Raw genomic sequence first — 23881 nt, 5'->3', positions numbered from 1 at the left:
AGGATGCTGGGATATGTGAGGTTATATAGGTAACAAAGGATGCCGGGATATGTGAGGTTATATAGGTAACAAAGGATGCCGGGATATGTCAGGTTGTATAAGTAACAAAGGATGCCGGGATATGTGAGGTTATCTAGGTAACAAAGGATGCCGGTATATGTGAGGTTATATAGGTAACAAAGGATGCCGGGATATGTGAGATTATATAGGTAACAAAGGTTGACGGGATATGTGAGGTTATATAGGTAACAAAGGATGCCGGGATATTTGAGGTTTTATAGGTATGAAAGGATGCCGGGATATATGAGGTTATATAGGTGTAACAGGAGAGGAGAAAATGTAGCGGCCAGACCGGGGTTCGAACACGGGACCTCCGAACACTAGCCGGATGCTCTACCAATTGAGCTACCTGGTCACCGATTGACCCAGTCCAGTCCCGCTACATAGGTAACAAATATGATGGGATATGTGAGGTTTTATAGGCAGCAAAGGATGCCGGGATATGTGAGGTTATATAGGTAACAAAGGATGCCGGGATATGTGAGGTTATATCAATAACAAAGGATGACGGGATATGTGAGGTTATATAGGTAACAAATGATGCCGGGATATGTGAGATTATATCAATAACAAAGAATGTCGGGATATGTGAAGTTATATCAGTAACAAAGGATGCCGGGATATGTGAAGTTATATCAGTAACAAAGGATGACGGGATATGTCAGATTATAATTGGAACAAAGGATGACGGGATATGTGAGGTTATATAGGTAACAAAGGATGCCGGAATATTTGAGGTTATATTAGTAACAAAGGATGCCAGGATATGTGATAGTATATGGGTAACAAAGGATGCCGGGATATGTGAGGTTATATCAATAACAAATGATGTCGGGATATGTGAAGTTATATCAGTAACAAAGGATGACGGGATATGTGAGGTTATATAGGTAACAAAGGATGACGGGATATGTGAGGTTATATCAATAACAAAGGATGTCGGGATATGTGAGGTTATATAGGTAACAAAGGATGACGGGATATGTCAGATTATAATTGGAACAAAGGATAACGGGATATGTGAGGTTATATAGGTAAAAAAGGATGCCGGGATATGTGAGGTTATATAGGTAACAAAGGATGCCGGGATATGTGAGGTTATATAGGTAACAAAGGATGCCGGGATATGTGAGGTTATATTAGTAACAAAGGATGCTGGGATATGTGATAGTATATGGGTAACAAAGGATGCCGGGATATGTAAGACTACATTAGTACCAAAGGATAATAACAAAGGACCGTTATTGACATGGAGAAAGGGTAATTATGATTTTATTAGGAATCTATTATGCCACACAATGATAGTAGCTAGTATGACAATATATTGCACTACAAGGAAAATGCTGTACGTGGATCTATTGGTTTAAAGCCGAATTTGCATAACGAAAACTCATTTTGGATAATCATGTATAGCCCAAAGCGTTCGACTATACAAACCGAAATTTCAAAGATTTCGTTTTACAAATATATTTCAATTAACTTGTGCGATATTATAAATTGACGCCATACATGTTGATAATTGACCGAGATTTTTCAATCAATAAAGAAAAATTGTAAGGATATTGTAAGGTATTGTTGCCAAATCTTCCAAATGATTTTGATTTGTTATAAAAATATTGAATATTTGTTGACATTTCACACAATTTATAAATAATAGTCCTACCTAAAGTGAGGATCAGTGAAAACATAACGAACTCCTTGTTCTTATGATGGTTTGATGTTATAAAGATGAGGTGAGTATTCACTGATGATCTGATATGCTAGTGTTAATCTGAATGAGTATATCGTTAAGCAAACTTTAAATTTGAAGAAAGGAAAACAAAGAAATTATGCTACCAAAGCAGGGTACTGTTATTGTTTATTGCAGCAATATTTGAATTAAACCATTGACATTGATTTGAATATTCAACATTAACATCACTTTGTGTTACAAACAGGCACGTGCAAATTAGTTATGCTTACGGAAAAAAAACTCTATATATAAATACTATTAATATCTTTACAATAAGCCCTGGTTATACCTGAGGACGACGAATCAAACCATCCCATAATAGAAACAATATAGATATTTTGATACAAGCTGGGTAGAAAACTACAGGTTTTAGGAAAGGTTTGCAAACAAATGGGAAAACAAACAAACACAAGATAAACAGAAGGAATGATAAAAGCACAGGAAGTGACGTCATCACATACACAAGCACTGTGGGATCCTATATCACTACGTCAAGTTCACTAGCCTTGAGCTGTGATGGCCGCCTGTGGTACGGACTGCGTCGCCGGAACAGGCGCGGTGGTGGTGCCCCCTGCCGGGGTCTGTCGGATTTTACATCCGGTGAAATCCAGTCTGACGGCAATATTGCTGTTCCAGGCGAGAGGAATTAGTCGCATACACTTAGCAGTAATAACACAGCCAAGCGAGTTTGTTACCGGAGTATCCTGGTCGGTGTTTCCCGTGTAGGTCTGCAAAGAAACCCCGCATTGGTTACTTCATTTTCACATCAAAATAAAAAATGAATTCTCTAATATCAAAGAAAACATTAAATAAAATAATTCCTCTCTCACACCTTGCCTCTAATTTCAGGTTGTATCTGAAATGAAATTGATGTACTTTTTATTTTGTTGACCTAATGTTGATGCCACATCTTATTTGACATATTTACTGGTCAGACTATTTCTGAGGACAGTACAATATGGACCATTTCCCTGTAAGTATATATAAATTATGATTAAATGAACCGGATTTATGTCATCAATTATTTCTTTCTCTTTTTTATGTAAATATAAGGAAGGGACAAGCGGACCAATTTCCCGAAGTGCAATGAATGATTCGCCATTTAAGATGAAGCTGTCTTCGGGAATCTCCTACTCAGAGCCACTATCATCATTACACAACCTACCGTGCCAGTCCCGGTTCCTACTGGTAACCACGTGACACAGTCAGTGCTGTACTGCAGCTTGTACTGTGTGACCCAGTCCTGACAGCAACCATTACGGCCCTGGGTAGTGACGTCACGGATAACCACAGGGGTTGAGAAGTTTACCTGTCAACAGGATCGTAAGTAATTAGTGAGCAAACAAATCTAAGGTTGTGAAATGGAAAAAAAAAAGAAAAAATGGAACTCAGCCTACTTTTTTTTCTTAAATAATCTCAAAATGTATTTTAAAATATTCGTATTCATTTGAAAGTTAGCACAGACATATTAATATTTTTATCTGATATTATATAGTTGTGTAATTCCTTATTGCGGTCAGCTGATGATGATTTTAAGTTTTTCACATTTGGGTCTATTGCCTATAATTGATTCATTAATGCAATAATCCCCTTCTATACGCAAACTAAAATAAGGAATTACACAATTTAATAATCTAGAATAAAAGGATTCCAGACTGCTTCACGTTGCGATTTTTCAAACACGTTGTTGAGAGAATATTTAAGAAATAAATGTACTGTGTGACCCATATGTTCAAACTGAATAGCACATGCAGTATTCAAATTTAAGTCCTATGGTCTCATACTTAATTATAGGCTGCGTAAAACTGGTTAACAAAAATAATATTTTTGAGGAAATCCTTTCATGTTCAAGAACGCCTTGTCAATGACAACATCAACCATGCAAAACAAGAAAGGTCCACGCAAGCCAAGCTCTTTGAGAGCCTGGTCGGTGAGGAAGGAACCATGGATATAGCCAGGGACACCGAACATCAGTTGTAATAAACTGTGCCTAATTATTTTTATCTTTAATATGCAATAATATATGTCTGTAAATGCTTACAATCAGTCTCAATAATCATGTATTGATTAATTTTGTTTATTTCTAACGACAACCTTTACTTAAAAAATCATCATACCACTTTTTGATAAATCAATCCCAGTATTATCATTGAAATTTTCAACTTCATTAATCCAATGGATAAATGATACAGTATTGTAACATAATACAAACTGGTGTAAGGGACAAATAATAAATATTGTAACACAGACTACATACTGCTGTAAGGACAAATGATATAACATTGTAACACAGACTACATACTGCTGTAAGGACAAATGATATAACATTGTAACACAGACTACATACTGCTGTAAGGACAAATGATATAACATTGTAACACAGACTACACATTGTTGTAAAGGACAAATGAAACAACGTTGTAACATATACTACATACTGTTGTATGGGGCAAATGATGACCTATTTTCTTATTATCCCGTCATATCTGCTCGATTAATGAGCTCAAAATCCCACAAAGTCACACTAAGGATACATACTTCCTCTCTAGCTATGTCTAATCATCCTACCTGTCAATCACGTCACCTGTACTTATCTCACCTGTAAATATTGATTGACATCGTTGGTATCCGGAGACCACGCACCCATCTGGAGATTGCCGTTCACATCGAGCAGTTCCTTTTGGTTGAGCACACCTCTTTCAGGCGAGTAAACCTGCATAGGGTCGGCTATCTCCTTCTCCGAGGATGACGACATTGTAAATGTGGCGCCGTATGGTGACGTCAGCAGGCTATCACCGCAGGAGGCTGTTGTGTAAAGTAGTGATTTACATTGGAAAACGTTTTAGCTAAAAAATATCTGACTGTTTGGGTAACGGTACTTACAGGAAAAGTGATATTATGGTTTGATTTGAATTTAGTGAAACATTTCTTTCATTCGAGATTGTTTTTTTTTCGAAATTTACCTGTAACTTTGGAATGACTGCTGGAGTAAAAATTCATATGAAATAGCTATGTGTTGGAAAGTTATTTCGAGGATGTCTTGACCTGTATTATTATGTTTTTTATTTTAATTTATCAGTTGGTGTTATAAGGATGTGACCTGTATTGAAAGGCCTAATTAATACACAACGCTTGCAATTTCATATTTTATGTGAACATATTAAAGTTTATTACAAATCCTAAGAAATATTAACAGATGTATTATATTTAAAGTAATAAAACGAGGGAAATCAGTAAAATAAAATTTCCCACAAACTTAACAGGGTAATCACATGGTTGCTAAGGATGGAATAACTCTCACACGAGAATACACACACGTTATAACGCTACTCACAATAGGGTATCGTCATAATCTTACGTAGCATAGCCATTTTGCAAATTGAAATCGTCATCGTTTTAGACGCACTTTTCAGTGAGATAATCTCTTACAATTGGATTGAGAAATATATATCCACGGTACAGACCAATCTAATTAAAATCTAGATGGCCGTTCTCACTACCGTACATTACATGAACATCTAACAACATCCCATAAGGGGTCACGTGAGGGTAGCCTTTTGGATGAGCCAATCAAATGACTACTTCCAGAATCTTGGTGGTGAATTTTACCTGTCCGAATTAGCATAACTAGAGTGCATAGTTTGTATAATCTGTCATATTGTTTACATTCATTTCGTACCACAAAGCATACAGCTATATACATGCTGTGCCGAAATGGTTTGCTTCCGATGCTATCTGTAACGAAATGTTTTGCTTCGACGACATTGCGAAATTGACAATTCGCCCTGAAAGTGAAACACACACATCTCGGAGGTCATCAGAACGTGACCCCTTTCGGGATCTTGTTAGATGTCCATGTAACGTAGTGAGAATGACAATCTAGATTTTAATTAGAATGCTGTACAGACCATCATAAGATTAAGGTAATTACAGAGGCTATTACTGACTTCGTTTGTGTTAGTATATGCAAATACGTACTGTTTGATTTGGCCGGTAAGACTGTTGTCATGGCCGTTGCCATGGTTGTCTGAGAAGACTGCGATGACGTCGCAGCCATAACTGTTGTTGTTGGTGACGCCATTAATGTTTGTGTAGCATCACAACCAATGATATCCATCCTCATCGCAATATGGTGGTGCCACGTGGCCGGGTTAACTCGGATACATTTTGCTGTGACCTGCGAAGTTAGGTTGTTGGTCACCACTGTGTCCTCGTCTGTGTTTCCGGTAAATGTCTGCATAAACAGCAAGTGATAAAAGTAGATATATCAGAAAATCAAAAAGATAATTCTAAGTGATGTATATAATTGTAAAGAAAAGACAAATTATTGAATCCTTTCTTCAAATGTGATTGGTTTAATATTGTTTAATGTCCAATCAACAGTTATGGTCACCAAGAGACGGATCCTCCTCATGCATGTGAGCTGTGTGTGCGTGTCTCGGGAGGCTGCAGTATATTCGTGTTTACGAAGTTAGTGGTAGATACCTTAGTAATACAAGGACAAGGGTTATTGTAGGACCTTAAATATATGGAAATGGAAATTACCCTGAACAAATATCAAAATAATGAATGGTAGGGCATTTACCCAATAGTTTCACTTGGCGTAGGTACAACTTATGAAGATAAATAAATAAATAAATAAATAAAATGAATAAATGATAATAATAATAAGGATAATAAGGATCACATGAAGAATATACATGTGTGGAGGAAAGCGAGAATATATCAATGTAGGTGTTTATTATACAGACGAGTTCCTTGCTGACCACGCTGTACTGTCTGCAAATCCTCATAAAATGCCTTCATCATCTCTAAACTGCTGTTAATGTGATTGCAAGTTGAACGTTGATCACATGAATACCTGTGGCATCGTGGTCCAGGTGGTACAGTCTGCGCTGTACTGTAGTTTATAGGTAGACACCCATTGTTGACAACATCCATGTCGGCCTTGTGTAGATACAGCACTGATTGTCTTAGGGTTCGGAAACTCCACCTTTTAAAGAAAGGACAATGACCTAAAGCACGTCATTACATTTGTTCTATGTGTGACGGACGTTAAGTAGCAATATAAGTAATACAGAAATTTAAAAAATCCATTGAGGTAAACCATTTAAGTAGAACATATAATTACTCCTCACGTTAATATGTTAATGTAACCTTGGTTTGTTCAGTAATTTGACATCGATTATGCACGTATTTGTTTATCAATTTGTCAGATGTGGATGCTGATCAATCTAAAATTTACGTATCTACGCTGTTTATTGAAGGAAGATTTGTCCTAATAGGTTACCAGGTATAATTTTTAGAACATCAATCTGTTAAAAGCAAGATGCAGAAAGTCCTTATGAATGATTATAATAAAAATGCAATAAAACTAATCTTTGAAGATTCTTTGTTCACAATATAAACTAGTACACCTTACCTAGATATAAACTAGTATACCTTACCTAGATATAAACTAGTACACCTTACCTAGATATAAACTAGTATACCTTACCTGTATATAAACTAGTACACCTTACCTGTATATAAACTAGTACACCTTACCTAGATATAAACTAGTACACCTTACCTAGATACAAACTAGTATACCTTACCTGTATATAAACTAGTACACCTTACCTGTATATAAACTAGTACACCTTACCTAGATATAAACTAGTACACCTTACCTGTATATAAACTAGTATACCTTACCTAGTATATAAACTAGTACACCTTACCTGTATATAAACTAGTACACCTTACCTGTATATAAACTAGTACACCTTACCTGTATATAAACTAGTACACCTTACCTAGATATAAACTAGTATACCTTACCTGTATATAAACTAGTACACCTTACCTGTATATAAACTAGTATACCTTACCTAGATATAAACTAGTATACCTTACCTGTATATAAACTAGTACACCTTACCTGTATATAAACTAGTACACCTTACCTAGATATAAACTAGTACACCTTACCTGTATATAAACTAGTACACCTTACCTGTATATAAACTAGTACACCTTACCTGTATATAAACTAGTACACCTTACCTAGATATAAACTAGTACACCTTACCTAGATATAAACTAGTACACCTTACCTGTATATAAACTAGTACACCTTACCTGTATATAAACTAGTATACCTTACCTAGATATAAACTAGTACACCTTACCTGTATATAAACTAGTATACCTTACCTAGATATAAACTAGTACACCTTACCTGTATATAAACTAGTATACCTTACCTGTATATAAATTAGTACACCTTACCTGTATATAAACTAGTACACCTTACCTAGATATAAACTAGTATACCTTACCTAGATATAAACTAGTATACCTTACCTAGATATAAACTAGTACACCTTACCTAGATATAAACTAGTACACCTTACCTGTATATAAACTAGTATACCTTACCTAGATATAAACTAGTACACCTTACCTGTATATAAACTAGTATACCTTACCTAGATATAAACTAGTACACCTTACCTAGATATAAACTAGTACACCTTACCTGTATATAAACTAGTACACCTTACCTGTATATAAACTAGTATACCTTACCTAGATATAAACTAGTACACCTTACCTGTACACCTTACCTAGATATAAACTAGTACACCTTACCTACATCTAAACTAGTACACCTTACCTGTATATAAACTAGTACACCTTACCTAGATATAAACTAGTACACCTTACCTGTATATAAACTAGTACACCTTACCTAGATATAAACTAGTACACCTTACCTAGATATAAACTAGTATACCTTACCTGTATATAAACTAGTACACCTTACCTAGATATAAACTAGTACACCTTACCTAGATATAAACTAGTACACCTTACCTGTATATAAACTAGTACACCTTACCTGTATATAAACTAGTACACCTTACCTGTATATAAACTAGTACACCTTACCTGTATATAAACTAGTACACCTTACCTAGATATAAACTAGTATACCTTACCTAGATATAAACTAGTACACCTTACCTAGATATAAACTAGTACACCTTACCTGTATATAAACTAGTACACCTTACCTGTATATAAACTAGTACACCTTACCTAGATATAAACTAGTATATCTTACCTAGATATAAACTAGTACACCTTACCTAGATATAAACTAGTACACCTTACCTAGATATAAACTAGTACACCTTACCTACATATAAACTAGTACACCTTACCTACATATAAACTAGTACACCTTACCTAGATATAAACTAGTACACCTTACCTACATATAAACTAGTACACCTTACCTAGATATAAACTAGTATACCTTACCTGTATATAAACTAGTACACCTTACCTGTATATAAACTAGTACACCTTACCTGTATATAAACTAGTACACCTTAACTAGTACACCTTACCTGTATATAAACTAGTACACCTTACCTAGATATAAACTAGTACACCTTACCTGTATATAAACTAGTACACCTTACCTGTATATAAACTAGTACACCTTACCTAGATATAAACTAGTACACCTTACCTAGATATAAACTAGTACACCTTACCTACATATAAACTAGTACACCTTACTTACATATAAACTAGTACACCTTACCTAGATATAAACTAGTACACCTTACCTGTATATATTGACTGGTATCCAAGATACCTGCGGCCCAACCTCCAATCAACGTATTACCAGCCGCGTCCTTGCTTTCTACAGTGTTCAGTAAGCCTTGTGTTGCACTGTATACTTTGGAAGGGTTATTGGCAGCGAACTCCGAGGAGGATGAAATGACGACCCCATTCATTGCCTGCTTCGTCGTTGGATCAAACACTATGTGATCTGAGCAGGAACCTGATACAGGAACATATCTTTATTTTAAGTGCATGTTCTTTTTTAGTATTATTTTTTAATATTATTTCAGCTAATATCTTCGGTCAATTAAAGACTCTCTCTGTGTGCGAGAACTAAATGTCATGGTGATGTGCACTCCTCTTTGCTTCTTCGTACTTACTTTAGATAGAAAACAAGTTTTAGCCTTTATATTAATTAGTTCAACATATGTGTAACTGCGGTAGTACTCGTATCGGCAAGCGTTTATGAATGAATGATGACTCACCAGATGCTTTTTGTGGCGATATAGCCATGGACGTAGCCGACTGTGCCGCCGTAGTTGAAAGTCCTTTGGCAGTTGTAATTTGGTTAGAGGTGATTGTGGCAGCTGGCTTAACAGTAGTTGGCTGTGTTGTAACGGGTACTGTGGTTGGCTGTGTTGTAACGGGTACTGTGGTTGGCTGTGTTGTAACGGGTACTGTGGTTGGTTGCGTTGTAACGGCGACGGTGGTGGTTTGTGTTGTCGTTGTTGGGGGTGATGTAGTGGTTGTGGTGACGTCACAGCCAATCAGCTCCATCCTCATTGAGATATGATGGTTCCAAGCTGTGGGATTGATGCGGACACACTTGGCGGTGATAGGAGCGGGTAACGTTTGCGTCACAACTGAAGATTCGTCCACGTTTCCTGCCAAATCCTTTGTAAAGACAAAAAATAGTTTTGTGATACAGTGATTCACTAAATGGTTTCGCTGAAACTTATGAATTGTGAATAACATTTAAATTAGTGACTTCAAATGTAAAAACCATTTTGCTTATTAAAACGTTATAAGATACATATTATATATAACTAGAAAATGAAAGCTGTATCGAAAAACGTAATGCATTATGGTATTATCCGACTATATTTTTCTTACATTTAATTGGAAACGAGATATTTAGTCGATTTGTTTTCATCGGCCGCCAGATAACGAAAACAATTTTAGTTTTTGATGAAAAGTAATGTTCAATCGCCGAAATAAGCCGGAAAACCAGTTGCATTTAAGATAAATAACGTGTTGGGCCATTTAGGAGTTGACAATCAAAATACAAACACTTTTTTTTGGAATTTTTTTTTTCGTCGCATCATTGTACAAAATCAGTTTATATTCAAGCCAAGCAAGGAATTGAATGGAAAATTCAGTAAATGACTTCAGTACCTGAATGAATATTAGACTAGTGAGAGCAAAATAACTGCTCTAATATCGAGGTACACGACGGGATATTTTACCTGTGGAAGTGTCTGCCATGTCTGACAATCGTCACTGTACTGGACTTTGTACTTCGTTACCCACTGTTTACAACATCCATTACGCCCTTGAGTGGAAACAGCACTGATGTCCTTAGGACTGGAAAATTCGACCTGGAACAATTAACCTCATACATTTATAACTAAGTTCCATTGTTCGAATGCAGAATGCAGCTTTCTGTATACGCGGATTCTTACAGATAATTGCAACATCATTTGTATTCATACCCCTATGAACTATAAAATATTGAAATCTATGCTTACATATAAATACCCTTTGCATCATATCTTAAACAATATATCGATTTTGCTACACTCTCAGGATGATTTTTCATAGACGACTGAATTAATTAATTTATCTTCTTTCTAAGTAGGTTTCGTCTTCATGTATCCCCTTAACACTGTTTGCTGAGCGTCCGCCCCGGGAATTAAGGTTTTGACTAAAGGAAAATAGTGTCTGTCATACGTTTTCGATTATACTCTAAGTATCCCGTATCTAAGTCTTACCTGAACATATTGTTTAGTGTCAAGCGTTCCCGCAGACCAGCCCCCGAGCAGCACGTGGCCTGATGTGTCCCTTTCTTGTTTTGCATTTATAAATACACGTGAAGGACCATACACGTGGTTTGGGTCGGTCGCGCCGTATTCAGATGACGTCGTGACCTTCACACCAGTTTTTGGCGTAGTTCCACTGTCAAACACAAGCTTATCCGTACATTGAGCTGAAACAATTAATACAAAATTAAACCAACAATATTAAATATAACTTTGTACAGCAAGAACAGTACATAATTACCTGAAAAACATGTCAGTATTTATACAAGCAATCATCAAAATAAATGCTAAATATATAGATACTAATAAGAATATCAAATTAAGAACCAATGATTCCTGTCAGCATGTTGCGACATCATCCTGGTAGGAAGGGGTCCATAATTGATTGAAAATTGACCATAACAATAAAGTATACCTAAAATAATATCGAGCAACATACAAATCATAATTATGATATCCGAATAATATGACACTAAAACATAAATTGTCAAAAACAATACTGGAAAGGAGGGAAAACTGCATAAGTCAGATATTAATTACATGTATAGTATTACATAATACCTGATAAAAGTAGGATTTATAATTACTGTATTGTTTTATGCTAAAGTAAGGCGGACTGTAACCAATAGGTATGGTCATTTCAGGACGGCTTCCCCTTTGTGTTGTTTAACTCCTATCAAAAGCTAAGATCAGCTAAGGGCGACCTCCCTTGTGCATTGTTTTACATTCTATTAACAGCTTAGGTTATTTAAGCACGGCCTCCACTGTGTATTGTTTAATATTAATTCTATGAAAATTAAGGTCATTTAAGGACGGCCTCCCCTGTGTATTGTTTAATATTCTATGAAAATTAAGGTCATTTAGGGCGACCTTCCCTCTGTGTTGTTTAACGTCCTATCAACAGCTTAGGTCATTTAAGGACGGCCTCCCCGTGTATTGTTTAATATTCTATGAAAATTAAGGTCATTTAAGGACGGCCTCCCCTGTGTATTGTTTAATATTCTATGAAAGTTAGGGTCATTTAAGGGCGATCTACCTTGTGTGTTGACTTGCTATGCGGTTGAAAACAGAGGACACTAAATGAGGATGGTGACTTAATCGCGCTTGCCATTTTACATGTCAAGGTATTTATTTACATTACAGGCCGTTAAGAAGATTTACTATAATATATTTTTGATGGGTTCCTAAGCTGGTCTCTCCGGTCTGTGACGGAGTTTACGTAAGATATATGTACGTACACACCACATTGGGGAGAGATAATCGCAATTAGTGGTCTGTGCCGCTGTCGTGTGCAGTCCGTGTAATTTTGTGTTACCTTTAATCTTATGGAAGTTTGTCGGATTCGTCACCATCTCGTTTTTGCGCTACTGGGGTAGGTACGACGTTGAGACGCCTTTTAACAAGAACACCACCAACATTCTGTATAAAGGGATTCGTTTTGTGTTGATAGGCAAAACAATGATCAAATGATGAAAGTTAAGACGACGTTAAGCCATCGTTGATAACATTGGTGTGTCTGATGACTTTGTTGTTGTTCTGTTTTAGCAACCATTAGAAAATGATTAGTTTGTTATCTTACGCACAGCAAAATGTGTCCTAAATCTTGGACAGGTAACGTGATAGTCTTTGCCAGTGGTAGCCTTCTTAAAACAGCATAGTATTTACAAGGCATAGAATCTCCTTCGAAGGAATCATTTACCTTGCATTTTATTTTTTTTTCAGCGGTTTAACGTCCTCGCAGCAGGAATGTTGTCAAGGAGACACCAAGACCAAAGCACAGAAATATAAAGCAACGAGGAAAGAAAGAAATGATTAGATATCCCCAATGTGGATCATCATGCATTGGGATACAGTGGGCCTCATTCTTGTGATTTCCAATTTGCCCTGAACAGAAGACAAAAGAGAAACAACCAGCACCACCAAACACTGCAGGATCATTAATTTTAAAAAGAAAACTTGAAGGGAGTGTTTAAAGGGGATTTTCGTTTGAACATCATTCATGATAAGATTTATGAGTGAGAGAAGCTTACACTCATATGTGACTTACTGTGATGGAACATATATCATATTTGTAGAGACAATCCACACAACGCTACCGCTGTACATCCGCACTGGAATATTCAACCACACTTCACCGGTTCATTTAGATAGCACGTGACATCAAATACATCCGTAAAGCGAGTGAAGTTGGTGATTCGTTTTCTTTCTTTTTATGATAAACTCTTCCTCAATTACTTATGTTATGGTTACATGCATAGACAGTACATGAGCTTGAGCTAAGAATGTCATAAAAATCAAAATTACTACGCTAAAAACTACCTTGAATATATACAAAAAGTGGCAAAAGTATGAGAACACGGCATAAACACGTGTGCCTTGTAAACAAAACGTGTGACGTGCATGTAAATAAATGGAATGGTGACAGATTTAGTACCAAGATCAGACAAATACACTATGTATTCGTAAAAGCATTTATTGCAGCACAATGTGGGAATATTTAGTTTTCGGGCCTGTAATTTCAATATAAACCTAACTCTTTTCATCTTTCTGATCGCCGATATTTATACGACTTTTTATGACGTTTTCTATCTTTTCGTTTCCTGATTTTTCGCCGATTCCCACTTTAGTTACCCATTAAGTTATCGCTACCTCGGGATGCCGCGACTGTTATTTTCTTCGCTTGTGAATTTGTCTGCGCATCCTCGTATTGATAGCCGTTAACGGCGAGTATTTTCCAACTTCAGGTCAAGTTAGATAAATTCATCATCTTAAATTTTTAAGAACTTTGGGTTATATTCGGATATTAATATTGTATTACGGTAAAGTTAATATCTTTTACTAGTTGAGACAAACACAAGATTACCGTTTACTTTTATCTTTATGGCATAATTTCATTTCAACGACGGAATGCTCTTTTAAATTAATAAACAATCAATTAGAAGTATTACCACTAATACATATATAGTTCCTGTAATATTTCTATAAATTTGACGTATTACCCAAAATTCTTATTGTGTAACACACTTAATTAAAATCTAAAAGCAGCAATTCTCAATGTTTAGAACCAATTTTTTAAAATATATTATTGGTTGGAAATCAAAGATGCAGATACCAGTTTATTAGCGAGTCCCACAGATATACGATTATAATTTCGTTAATATGAATAATTATTAATTTATGAAATAAATGATTAACTTACTGTACATCTAATCGAAAATCGACACACTAAAGGTACACATCAATTACAATAGATTCATATCATATTGTTTAAATCAAAACAAGTGACGGCAACGGGCCATAAACAAATACACTTACGCAATGGAAAAAAGGGGTTTTGAAGCATCCGCTGTGAAATGATGACTTCTGTATGATAGTTTAAAGAAGCCGATAATGTGTAGATGATGATTTATATATTCAATAACCGCGTGCTAAATTTATGACGTGTCATAATTTAGTGTCAGATTTAGATTATTACCATTGATTCATATTATGATGTTTTTGGGAATGACTTACGGATAGCGTTATAGGCAAATTAGATACGGTTATTCACTATTGCTTTACCGTGTATCCTCATTTGATTTTTAAAAAATATATATCAATCAATTTCAGGGAATAACCATGATATATGCTTTAGGAGAACTTATTTCACCATTGTTGATTTTGCATTTTTTCATGTCCTATCGACAGATCATTTAAAGACAGCCTTCCCTGTGTTCGAGGGTCATGGGTGTGTACACATACAGAAACCTTTATTTAACCCCTTACATATATTTATATTGCTTTGATTTATTAATAAAATGGACTGGAAATCCTAACTGTCATTCAATTTTCATCCATATACATTGCTTCCCCACTAGGACGTTGTCATCCTCGTACGTCATCATGCCAGTAATCCAATCAAAAGCCCGAAATTGATCTCATGTATGTTCCGGTACGTAACCTTTATCTAAGTTTGCAAACACACATCACCAAATATTAGGGACGTGTTTATATAAATGTTAGGGAATTTAAACTCCAACTTGACAGCTCATTTATAAACTGTTTCCATTATATTAATATTTCAAGGTGTCTTTCTTTTTTCTCTTGTAGAATCAATCAACTATTATTACATTTTAGAGTATCTTGGGTTTTTGCGGTTCTTGTTCAGAATACAACTGGGATTAAGAAATATGAAATATTTGTTTATGGGCCCATTGTGTTTTAACATCTTCTTTAACTGATATCTACTTACAGATTTTTTTTATAAAAGTGGTAGAAGTTGGTTAGGGCAATAAGTTTTCATTGCAATTTATACATTCTCAAAATATGAAATTGACAAAAAGCAATAATATGTACTATCGAATATGCCAGTTTAATATGCTAAATGACTAGTATCTTTCCCAAAGACAGCAGGATTACTGTTATACAAATTTGAAAATCGTTAAGCAGTCACTATGTGTCACGGGTATTGAACTAATGTTTATAGGCCTTGGATATAACTGAAATTTGGTTTGATTTGATATGGTATTGCTAAAGACCAATCGCCAAGTGTAGTCGTTTATGACAATAAAAAATAAAAAAAAAAAGAAAAGAAAAAAAGACGCGATAGAAACTTTTATCAAATAAATTGGCTGCGAAACATTATTTCTTTTGGTAAAGATCTATTGCACATTAACGTTATAAAATATAAGCAATGCAGACATGTTGCTTAATTAACACTTCATAGAGAACAAGTTGAGGAATTGTTTAGGAATCTGTAAGAACATTTAACCTAAAATGTCTGACGGTAAAAGGTCTACCACAGATATGACGGAAGCAGAGAATGTCGATGTTCTCGTCTTTTTTTTTCGAAACATAAATTTCATATTCACCCAGGGCCAATGCGCAAATAGCGATCTGCTCGATGTTTACCAAATTTATCCAGACTGGGTGTTTTTTTTTTTTTTTTTTAAGTTTTTAATGTAATTTCTAAATAAGGTTATGGGTGTTTCGTTGTTGCAATATTGTGGAAACCGCTATAGTTATGTTTTGTTTATATAAAGTATTGTTAAACATCCTACAGCAATAATCCTATAAAGACTAACTCCTCTATGTGCGGGATTCGTGCATGTAGCGCATGTGTATTTTGGGAGACTGGTCGTGTTGATCCCCTTGTGACAGCGCTGAACTAATGCCGATTTTATAGTGTTACCTCACTAAAGCATACTGTGGTCGACACCCAGCAGGACACCCCTCCTGGTCACACCATACTGGCAAGATGTAACTGTGACTGCAGCGTAATTTCAATGTAAAATATCACATTGGAATCCACAAGTAGAAAAACGATACTCACATAATTTATGCATGCATGATATGCCAAATTTTTCGAAATATAAATATATTGAATGCTATGTTATCTATCAGCAAGTTCCTTAGCGATCGTCATTGCTACCTCAATCTTCTTTCTTAATACCTTCTTTCTCTTTTAGTATTAAATTTCAATTTTAGATTTCTAGTTGAAGGACAACAAGAGTGCAATTTGTATCAGAATGACGAATATAGATAATTATTTACCAGTTACACGTATGATAAAAACTTATAGTCATGTATTTTGATCAACATATATTGATGTAAAAATCATATTTTTCACAGCAGCAAAAGAATAGCAGGGTATTAATTCTTGAATATTGTTATTGAAGCATGACTGCAAAATATTACGGCTTATTTAGGAGTCAAAATTGCACAAATCATTAGTAAATTGTTTTATAAAGTCAATATAGTTTTTATTAGTAATGACCAGTCTTTAGGACACTGTAGGACAATGATAATTTCACATTAGTTTGAATTTAAAATCCGTATGGTAGAAATGGCCACCTCAGTACCAGACCCGGTTAAATTAATCTACATTAGTCTTATTACAGCCATTAACATCACTACCAAGTCCAGTGAGATTAATCTAAATAAGGCCTTTAACAGTCATTAACATCGCTATCAAAAACAATTATATTCACTTTAAATATAACAAAGACGGCAGCATTATAAACTCATTTGAAAAGCAATAATTTAGTGAGCGTATCATTTGTACAGGTATTCCACAAACGATTATCAAGTGGCTTTGATCATTTTATTGTAAAAATTCCGGGTTTTTTTTGTTATGTCAAGTCTAATTATTCAATGTACTCTTGGATTGTTTAAAAACATATACATCAATTAGATGGTTCAAATTGACTTAAGTGAATAAATTATTGCGGAAGCGGAATAACCCTTTTATATTAACATTTGTTTTGGTGTTTTTGTTTTCCCTGGGTCGTTTATAAAGTTTTTTTTCTGGATGAAATTGATATACAATTTACACGAGAATGTTTCTGTGACAGCACGACAAATCTAAATTCTCGCAACTTTTAACATATGCGCTCATTGGAAATATCTAAATATTTTGGTCTGTAACCATAGCATCATTCTTTTATTTTAAAATAGAAAAATAAGTTAGTGTACCAATATTTTTTTTAACAATTTAGACATATTTCGATTGTTTGATTCAGTTTCGTTTGGTTCCTAGCATGCAAAAATCCACGACCAGCCAGCGTGCGATATAAAACTTTTGTTTGTTTGTTTGTTTGTTTTAAATCCTAGTTCAGGCGTTTTAACTAACTTTCATTCTGGATCGACCATAGGAACGTTCTCTGGATTTATTCGATATGTATCATTTATATGATATTGCTGTATCAGTCACTTATAAATTTGCTGGCGACCTGTGTCTTTTATCTCTAGCTTTTGTACAATCTTTTTAAAAAATAAACCACTTATATTCGAAAACGTAGCATTTTCCGTTTAGTTTTTAGAACCCTTGTTTGAAGAAAAAAATATCAAAGAAATTACTTACATTTACACAATAGTACATTATAGTTAATACTATTAATTAGTAGTTACAATTTATCACATACCAGTTTATTTGCGCCCTTTCCATGTCGTCTCAAGTGTGAAACAACTAATGTAAACATTTATAGTTATTATTACTTTACTTTATATTTGAAAAACAAAAACATACGTGTATGATGAAATCCGAACTCAGCATTAACGAAAAAGAATATTTCAAATATAAACTTACCCGAAATTGTTCCGTAAAAGCAGGCGAAAAGTACACACACCGTCCGTACATCCATGACCGCCATCCTACTCTAATCTTACATCAGTTGTAGTCTCCCCGTTATCTAAATTAGCCCGACATTTTTAAACATTTCACACCGGAACTTGATAGAGTCATTTACACAACGGAAAAAAGCTACGAAGGCAGAGTAGCCAAAGGTTTGGTATACGAGGATGATTCACGGAGATGTACGGAGGACCATAGGTAACATAAACGAGTGTACGGAGTCGTTAGACACGAACTGTAATCTGTACTGATGATACGGATTAGGTGTTGATATCCTGATATAGACCACATGTACTTCACTTTAAATTGATTTCGTTTAAATTCCTTTCTAAATCCTCATGTTTGTTTTGGGGGTTTACTGTCTTCACAACAGCTAGGTTGATATAAGACAATAATAGAAGGGAAAAATTAGAGCCCAAGTAATACGGGAAGATCTAGTTTGGTCTCTTTAATATCCCTAAAGGGCACAGTAGGAAACCTCCGATTATTGGGGAACCGTGTTTTAGTCTCCTTACAGGACAAACGTGCAGTGGGATACTAGAAATGGCTTTTATTTTAGGTCAAACATTAAAATACTGGACGTTCTATTATTTACTTACTATCTCTGCTCTGTCATTCCAACTGAACATTTATTATCGACAATATAAAGATAAAATGTCACTTTACTATTCAATTTCAACAAATTTTATTGCAAGTGCGAAGCCTGTATAATTTTTTATGATACGTTCAATCAAACTATCAATCATATAAGCAATGTATATAATAAGTCTTAATCAGACCAGATATACAAAAGGCAGCTTTCATCAAATTATTAAGTACCAAGAATGTACTCTACATTGCAACAAAAAGGCAATTATTTCTTTCACATTCATGATATCCACGATGTAACGTGTTAATGATTAGGGTTATCATGAATGTCTTTGTTAATGAGCTAATTTCAAGTGTACTAAGTTATAATTGAATTAAATTTCAATATTGAATTGTGAACCTATCTAAGATAGTGTTTTTTTAGCTTCCCTGACATTACCTTTCCTTCATATGTTATTTCTATATCAAAATTTAAAGTTCCTTCTATATATCATATTTAAAGGCTACGGACACTTAGGAAGGTTTAGTTTGTATTGTCTAACGTCCGAGCAATGTTAACAGTAATTCAATGACAAACTCCGATGTGTACAACATGCGCGTTTCTGCATAAATGGAGTACGGAGCAGATGCCAATTAAAGTGCTTCCTCACTGAAATATACCACTGGTAACACCCATCAGATTACATTGTACTGGCAACGGGCTAACCCTAGTAAAATATATATTTGGGCTACTTCTATAAATGTTTTAATTCGATAACGTTTTGTATTAATATGTCATCCTTACGTTTCGAATAGGCTTTCATCTATGCGCGTGCTTCTTTTGGAAGAATAATATGAGTTTCATATGTTTGTTTTATGGTCTAATTTTCTATTAACATGTTTGCTTCCTTAATACATGTAGCAAAGAGCCGATGTCGACATTATAGTGCTATCTCACTGAAGTGTACTCCCGAAGGCTCCGAGCAGGACACCATGTCCGTCAGTATCACAATGACAACTATTTTTTAACTCATTATCAAAAAAACAAACATTTTACAGTAAAATTTTCTTAGTGAAATATATGTTTGTAGAATAAATTCATTTGTAATACCGTATTTAACGAGATACCAGCTATGTAGTTTTATCATCATAACCTGCTTGTCGTGTAAGGTGTACACATGGTATTTTTGTTTTAAAAAAATCAAAACAACTTGGTCATTTCATTAGAAATAAATTATTCATGGAACGATTTGTTGATTTCGGGAATTGGCCTATGTAGATGTTTCATGTACAAACAATGTAATTAAAAGTCTGTGTATTCTAATGTTTACTCCTACCACATATCTATGTATCAGTATGCTCGTGTTCTATATCAACAAAGACGGAGAAAAGCACAGCTCTAAGGTGATAAAAAAGAGGATTAAAAACAGAACAGTGACACATTTGTAACTTTGTATTTTAATCCATACCCCTGCCCCGTCATTGTTTAACACAAAGTTTGTATACAATGTTGGTCCTCCGTAGTTTTCTGTCTCTCTGGTATTTGAAGATTGAAAAGTTAGACAGGTATCCCTTGTTTGCGCATTACTGAAACCCTAGGTAGCTAGCTATGGCCCTCCCTCGAAATGAATGCTGTAGGGCGGGGTCACTTCACAGGGTCACCGGTTCCCCGGATCAAAATGTCTTTGTACCCATTCGGTTATCTGGGCTCGTCCCGTGCCTAAATATGCTTCATGATAAAGATGAAATTGATCAGGTAAGTTTCGTGTAATCTCCTTTTGATAAGGACGTTACGTTTGTTCTGTACTAACAGCTTATCGTGTCGTCAAAATCTAGACACCCTTACTTACGTATGTATATAAACTAGTTAAAGACCACTGTCGATCAAACTGTCGTTAGTGGGCTCCTTTATCAAAACTTACCATTTATTAAATCTGTCAAGTATCTTTTAGATTGCCTCTTCTTCGTTAATGCTGTCAGACCTTTTGAAGTTAGTTTACAACCCCATCCTACAATCAAATCAAACGTTTAATGTTAATGAATGGGGCAATGCCTTTTTAGCTTAAATGGAACTGATTATAGTTTATTTTCTTCTGATTTTGGTTTGGTTTAGTTTTGTATTAAATTCCTATCAACAGCTGTGGTTATATAATGACTGCATCCACTGTATGCGAGTTGTAATGAACATAATGCACAAGAGAGTATGTTTTTTAAGGTTGTAATAATTTCGAGTATGTCTCCTTGGTTGCATTTTTTTTAAAAGGTCCTTAATAACGATTTCTGTACTTATGTTGATGCTATTGTATTTTGTTTCGGATGATGGATACAGCATGTAACACGTACATTGTTAATATGTTCTATCCGGAACTACGATAACAATGATTATATACCATGATACCCAATTGGCATGCATCGCTCACCTGGTCTTTACTTACTTGATAAATCTGTGTCTTTCAAAAGAACTTCATTCTAGGCTTTTAGCTTATCCTATTAGAAAAAAATCTTCATAAGTGTTACAATTTTACATCTTTTTCCTTGAATATACGGTTCAAGGTAATTTCGTTTTGATAAAATTGTGGCACTCCATCATAGGAGCCTACCTGCCAAATGTCACGATTCTTGGCCTTTTGATCACAATATCATGTAAGTTGTTTAATGTTTTTAAGGAATTTAATTCATGTGACCTTGAATATAAGTAAAGGTAATTTTTTTTAGCAAACTAATTCGGGCAACATCAAAAATACCTTTTTGCCACCTATCAAAATTCCGTATGTTTTGGTTAGAGTGAGAAGAAACCGTTAAAAGGTTTTACGATATTTAACCCATGTGACCTTGAACATGAGTCAAGGTAATATGTGCTCGCAAACCTTGGTGGGTGGGACTCATGATGAAGTACCTATCAGCCAAACAGCACGACTCTGGGACCCTGTTTTTTATGGAAAAGCTTGACACCGGACAACGTATGCTTCACCACTGCACCATGTGTATGTGAACACTAGAACATTTCTCACATATTGAAAGGAAGACAGTTTCCAGCATTATCCACAAGGTAAGTATTCGTGTATCTTTTGTCGGATATCCCTATCCAAAAGGTGGTCAGGTTTGTATTGTTTCTATATCCAATATAATCAACAGCTTAGGTCATTCGGGGACAGCGTCCTCCGTGTGCAAGATACATGCGTGTGGTGAACGTATGTGTGATTTGGAAGACTAACGTTTGTATGCAAAAACTGATGTCAACTTTTATAAAGCTACATTCTGCCGAAGCAGGACACCACACCCGGTCACATTATACTGACAATGGTCAAACCCGTGGTCCCACTCAAAATAATGCCGAGCGCTGGGCAGGGGTAGCAACTACGGTTTTTATAGACACTCTGGTATGTCTAGGGCAGTTGACAGAACGTAAATGTTATGGTTGTGGATGGTGTCCATGTGTTGAAGTATAAGGCTATCGAATATGCCTACAATATTAAAATCACTGGAATCATTATTTATGAGTTGTCATTCTCTCTCCAGTTATGTTTTTATGATTAATGTTGTAAATAACATCAATGCTTAGATTTACTTCTGTGAAGTGTATTAGCCGTCCAGGTAAATGTTGTTCTCTGCACCAAGAATAGCTTGAGCAAGTTGTGGTGTCGATAGTTCATATAAAGTAATTTCAAAGTGTTTCTTAGTAAGATCCACAAGTGTATAGTTATTTTACAGTATGTTTTTTTAGTATAAGTAATTATTAATGATTAGTTAAAAGAGTATCAGTGATTTGGTAGAAAGGTTCATTTGGTTAGATCATAGAAATACCCATAATGCTATAGAAGATACTCATCGTTAGGCTTTGTAACCTAAAATGTAATTTCCCCACAGAAAACATGACTGCGCAAATGAATTGTTTACGAACATGTTCAGTCGGTTTCTGATTGTCGAGTCAAGTTACAAACAATCGATCGTTTTAGTCTTAAGCTTTGATTAGTATATGATATTATTTTATATTAGAGTAATACTGAAATTTAAAATAAATTGATGCGATATTTTGGTTGTTATAATTGGTGTGTCTCACAATTTTAAGCAGTGACGATACAATATTAAGACGCCGAAATTACTTGAAATTAATGTAAACAGAGAAGCTTATGATTGAATCATGATTTGTGTCAATTGTTATCAGTGATAGGTGAATTTAAATCAGAACTAGATTATGGAGACATAATATATAAGACATCAGATATAATTGTATCCAATTGTACACAACGCTTTGTATAGCTGTATTACACGATAGATATAATTGGAGCCGCAATTTATAAGTTGTTGTTCGCTCTCCAGAATCCATGCAAGCCATCAACTCCTGGGAAGAAGTAACACAAAGCCCTCCTCACAATGGGCAAACTCTAAACTAAAGGCCCAAATGTAATGCATTTTAAAGTAGACATTCGGAAGAGTAAAGTTTCTAGAAAGAAAAAAAGATAAGATACATGATGTAGTCGCCTCTTATGATCATGCAATGGGGGCAGCATGTAGAATTCCTCTGCCTACCTGCAGGGCAAGAATAAAGAGGTTTTTTTTTCAAAACGTTCCGCTGTTGTATGATGAAGGTTTAACTATTCTTTACTAAAGTTTGGTCTACAGAATATTTGGGCAGCATGAACTGAATATGAATTTTCTTAAAAGCATATTCCTGAAGAGGCAAATAGGTTTGGTCTGGATTGGTTTTGTGATGTTTAACGTCTTATCTGCAAACTACTGACATTTACG

The 23881-nt window shown here is 35.1% G+C and overlaps 1 protein-coding gene across 1 annotated transcript; it reads right to left on the bottom strand.

Moving 5' to 3' along the window:
* Nucleotides 1-1890: 1890 nt before the first annotated feature.
* Nucleotides 1891-18687, bottom strand: LOC117340928 (hemocytin-like). The gene is made up of 10 exons (XM_033902711.1): nt 18521-18687; nt 11407-11621; nt 10882-11013; nt 9901-10309; nt 9418-9635; nt 6654-6785; nt 5771-6026; nt 4392-4597; nt 2958-3101; nt 1891-2520 (listed from the first exon to the last, which is right to left on the bottom strand). The coding sequence occupies exons 1-10, from the start codon at nt 18582-18584 to the stop codon at nt 2293-2295; spliced, it is 2004 nt and encodes a 667-aa protein (XP_033758602.1). The 5' UTR covers nt 18585-18687; the 3' UTR covers nt 1891-2292.
* Between the last annotated feature and the right edge of the window lie 5194 nt (nt 18688-23881).

Source organism: Pecten maximus, chromosome 13 (genome assembly GCF_902652985.1).
Source record: "Pecten maximus chromosome 13, xPecMax1.1, whole genome shotgun sequence".
NCBI lineage: Eukaryota > Metazoa > Mollusca > Bivalvia > Pectinida > Pectinidae > Pecten > Pecten maximus.
This window is presented reverse-complemented; position numbering and strand designations above follow the sequence as displayed.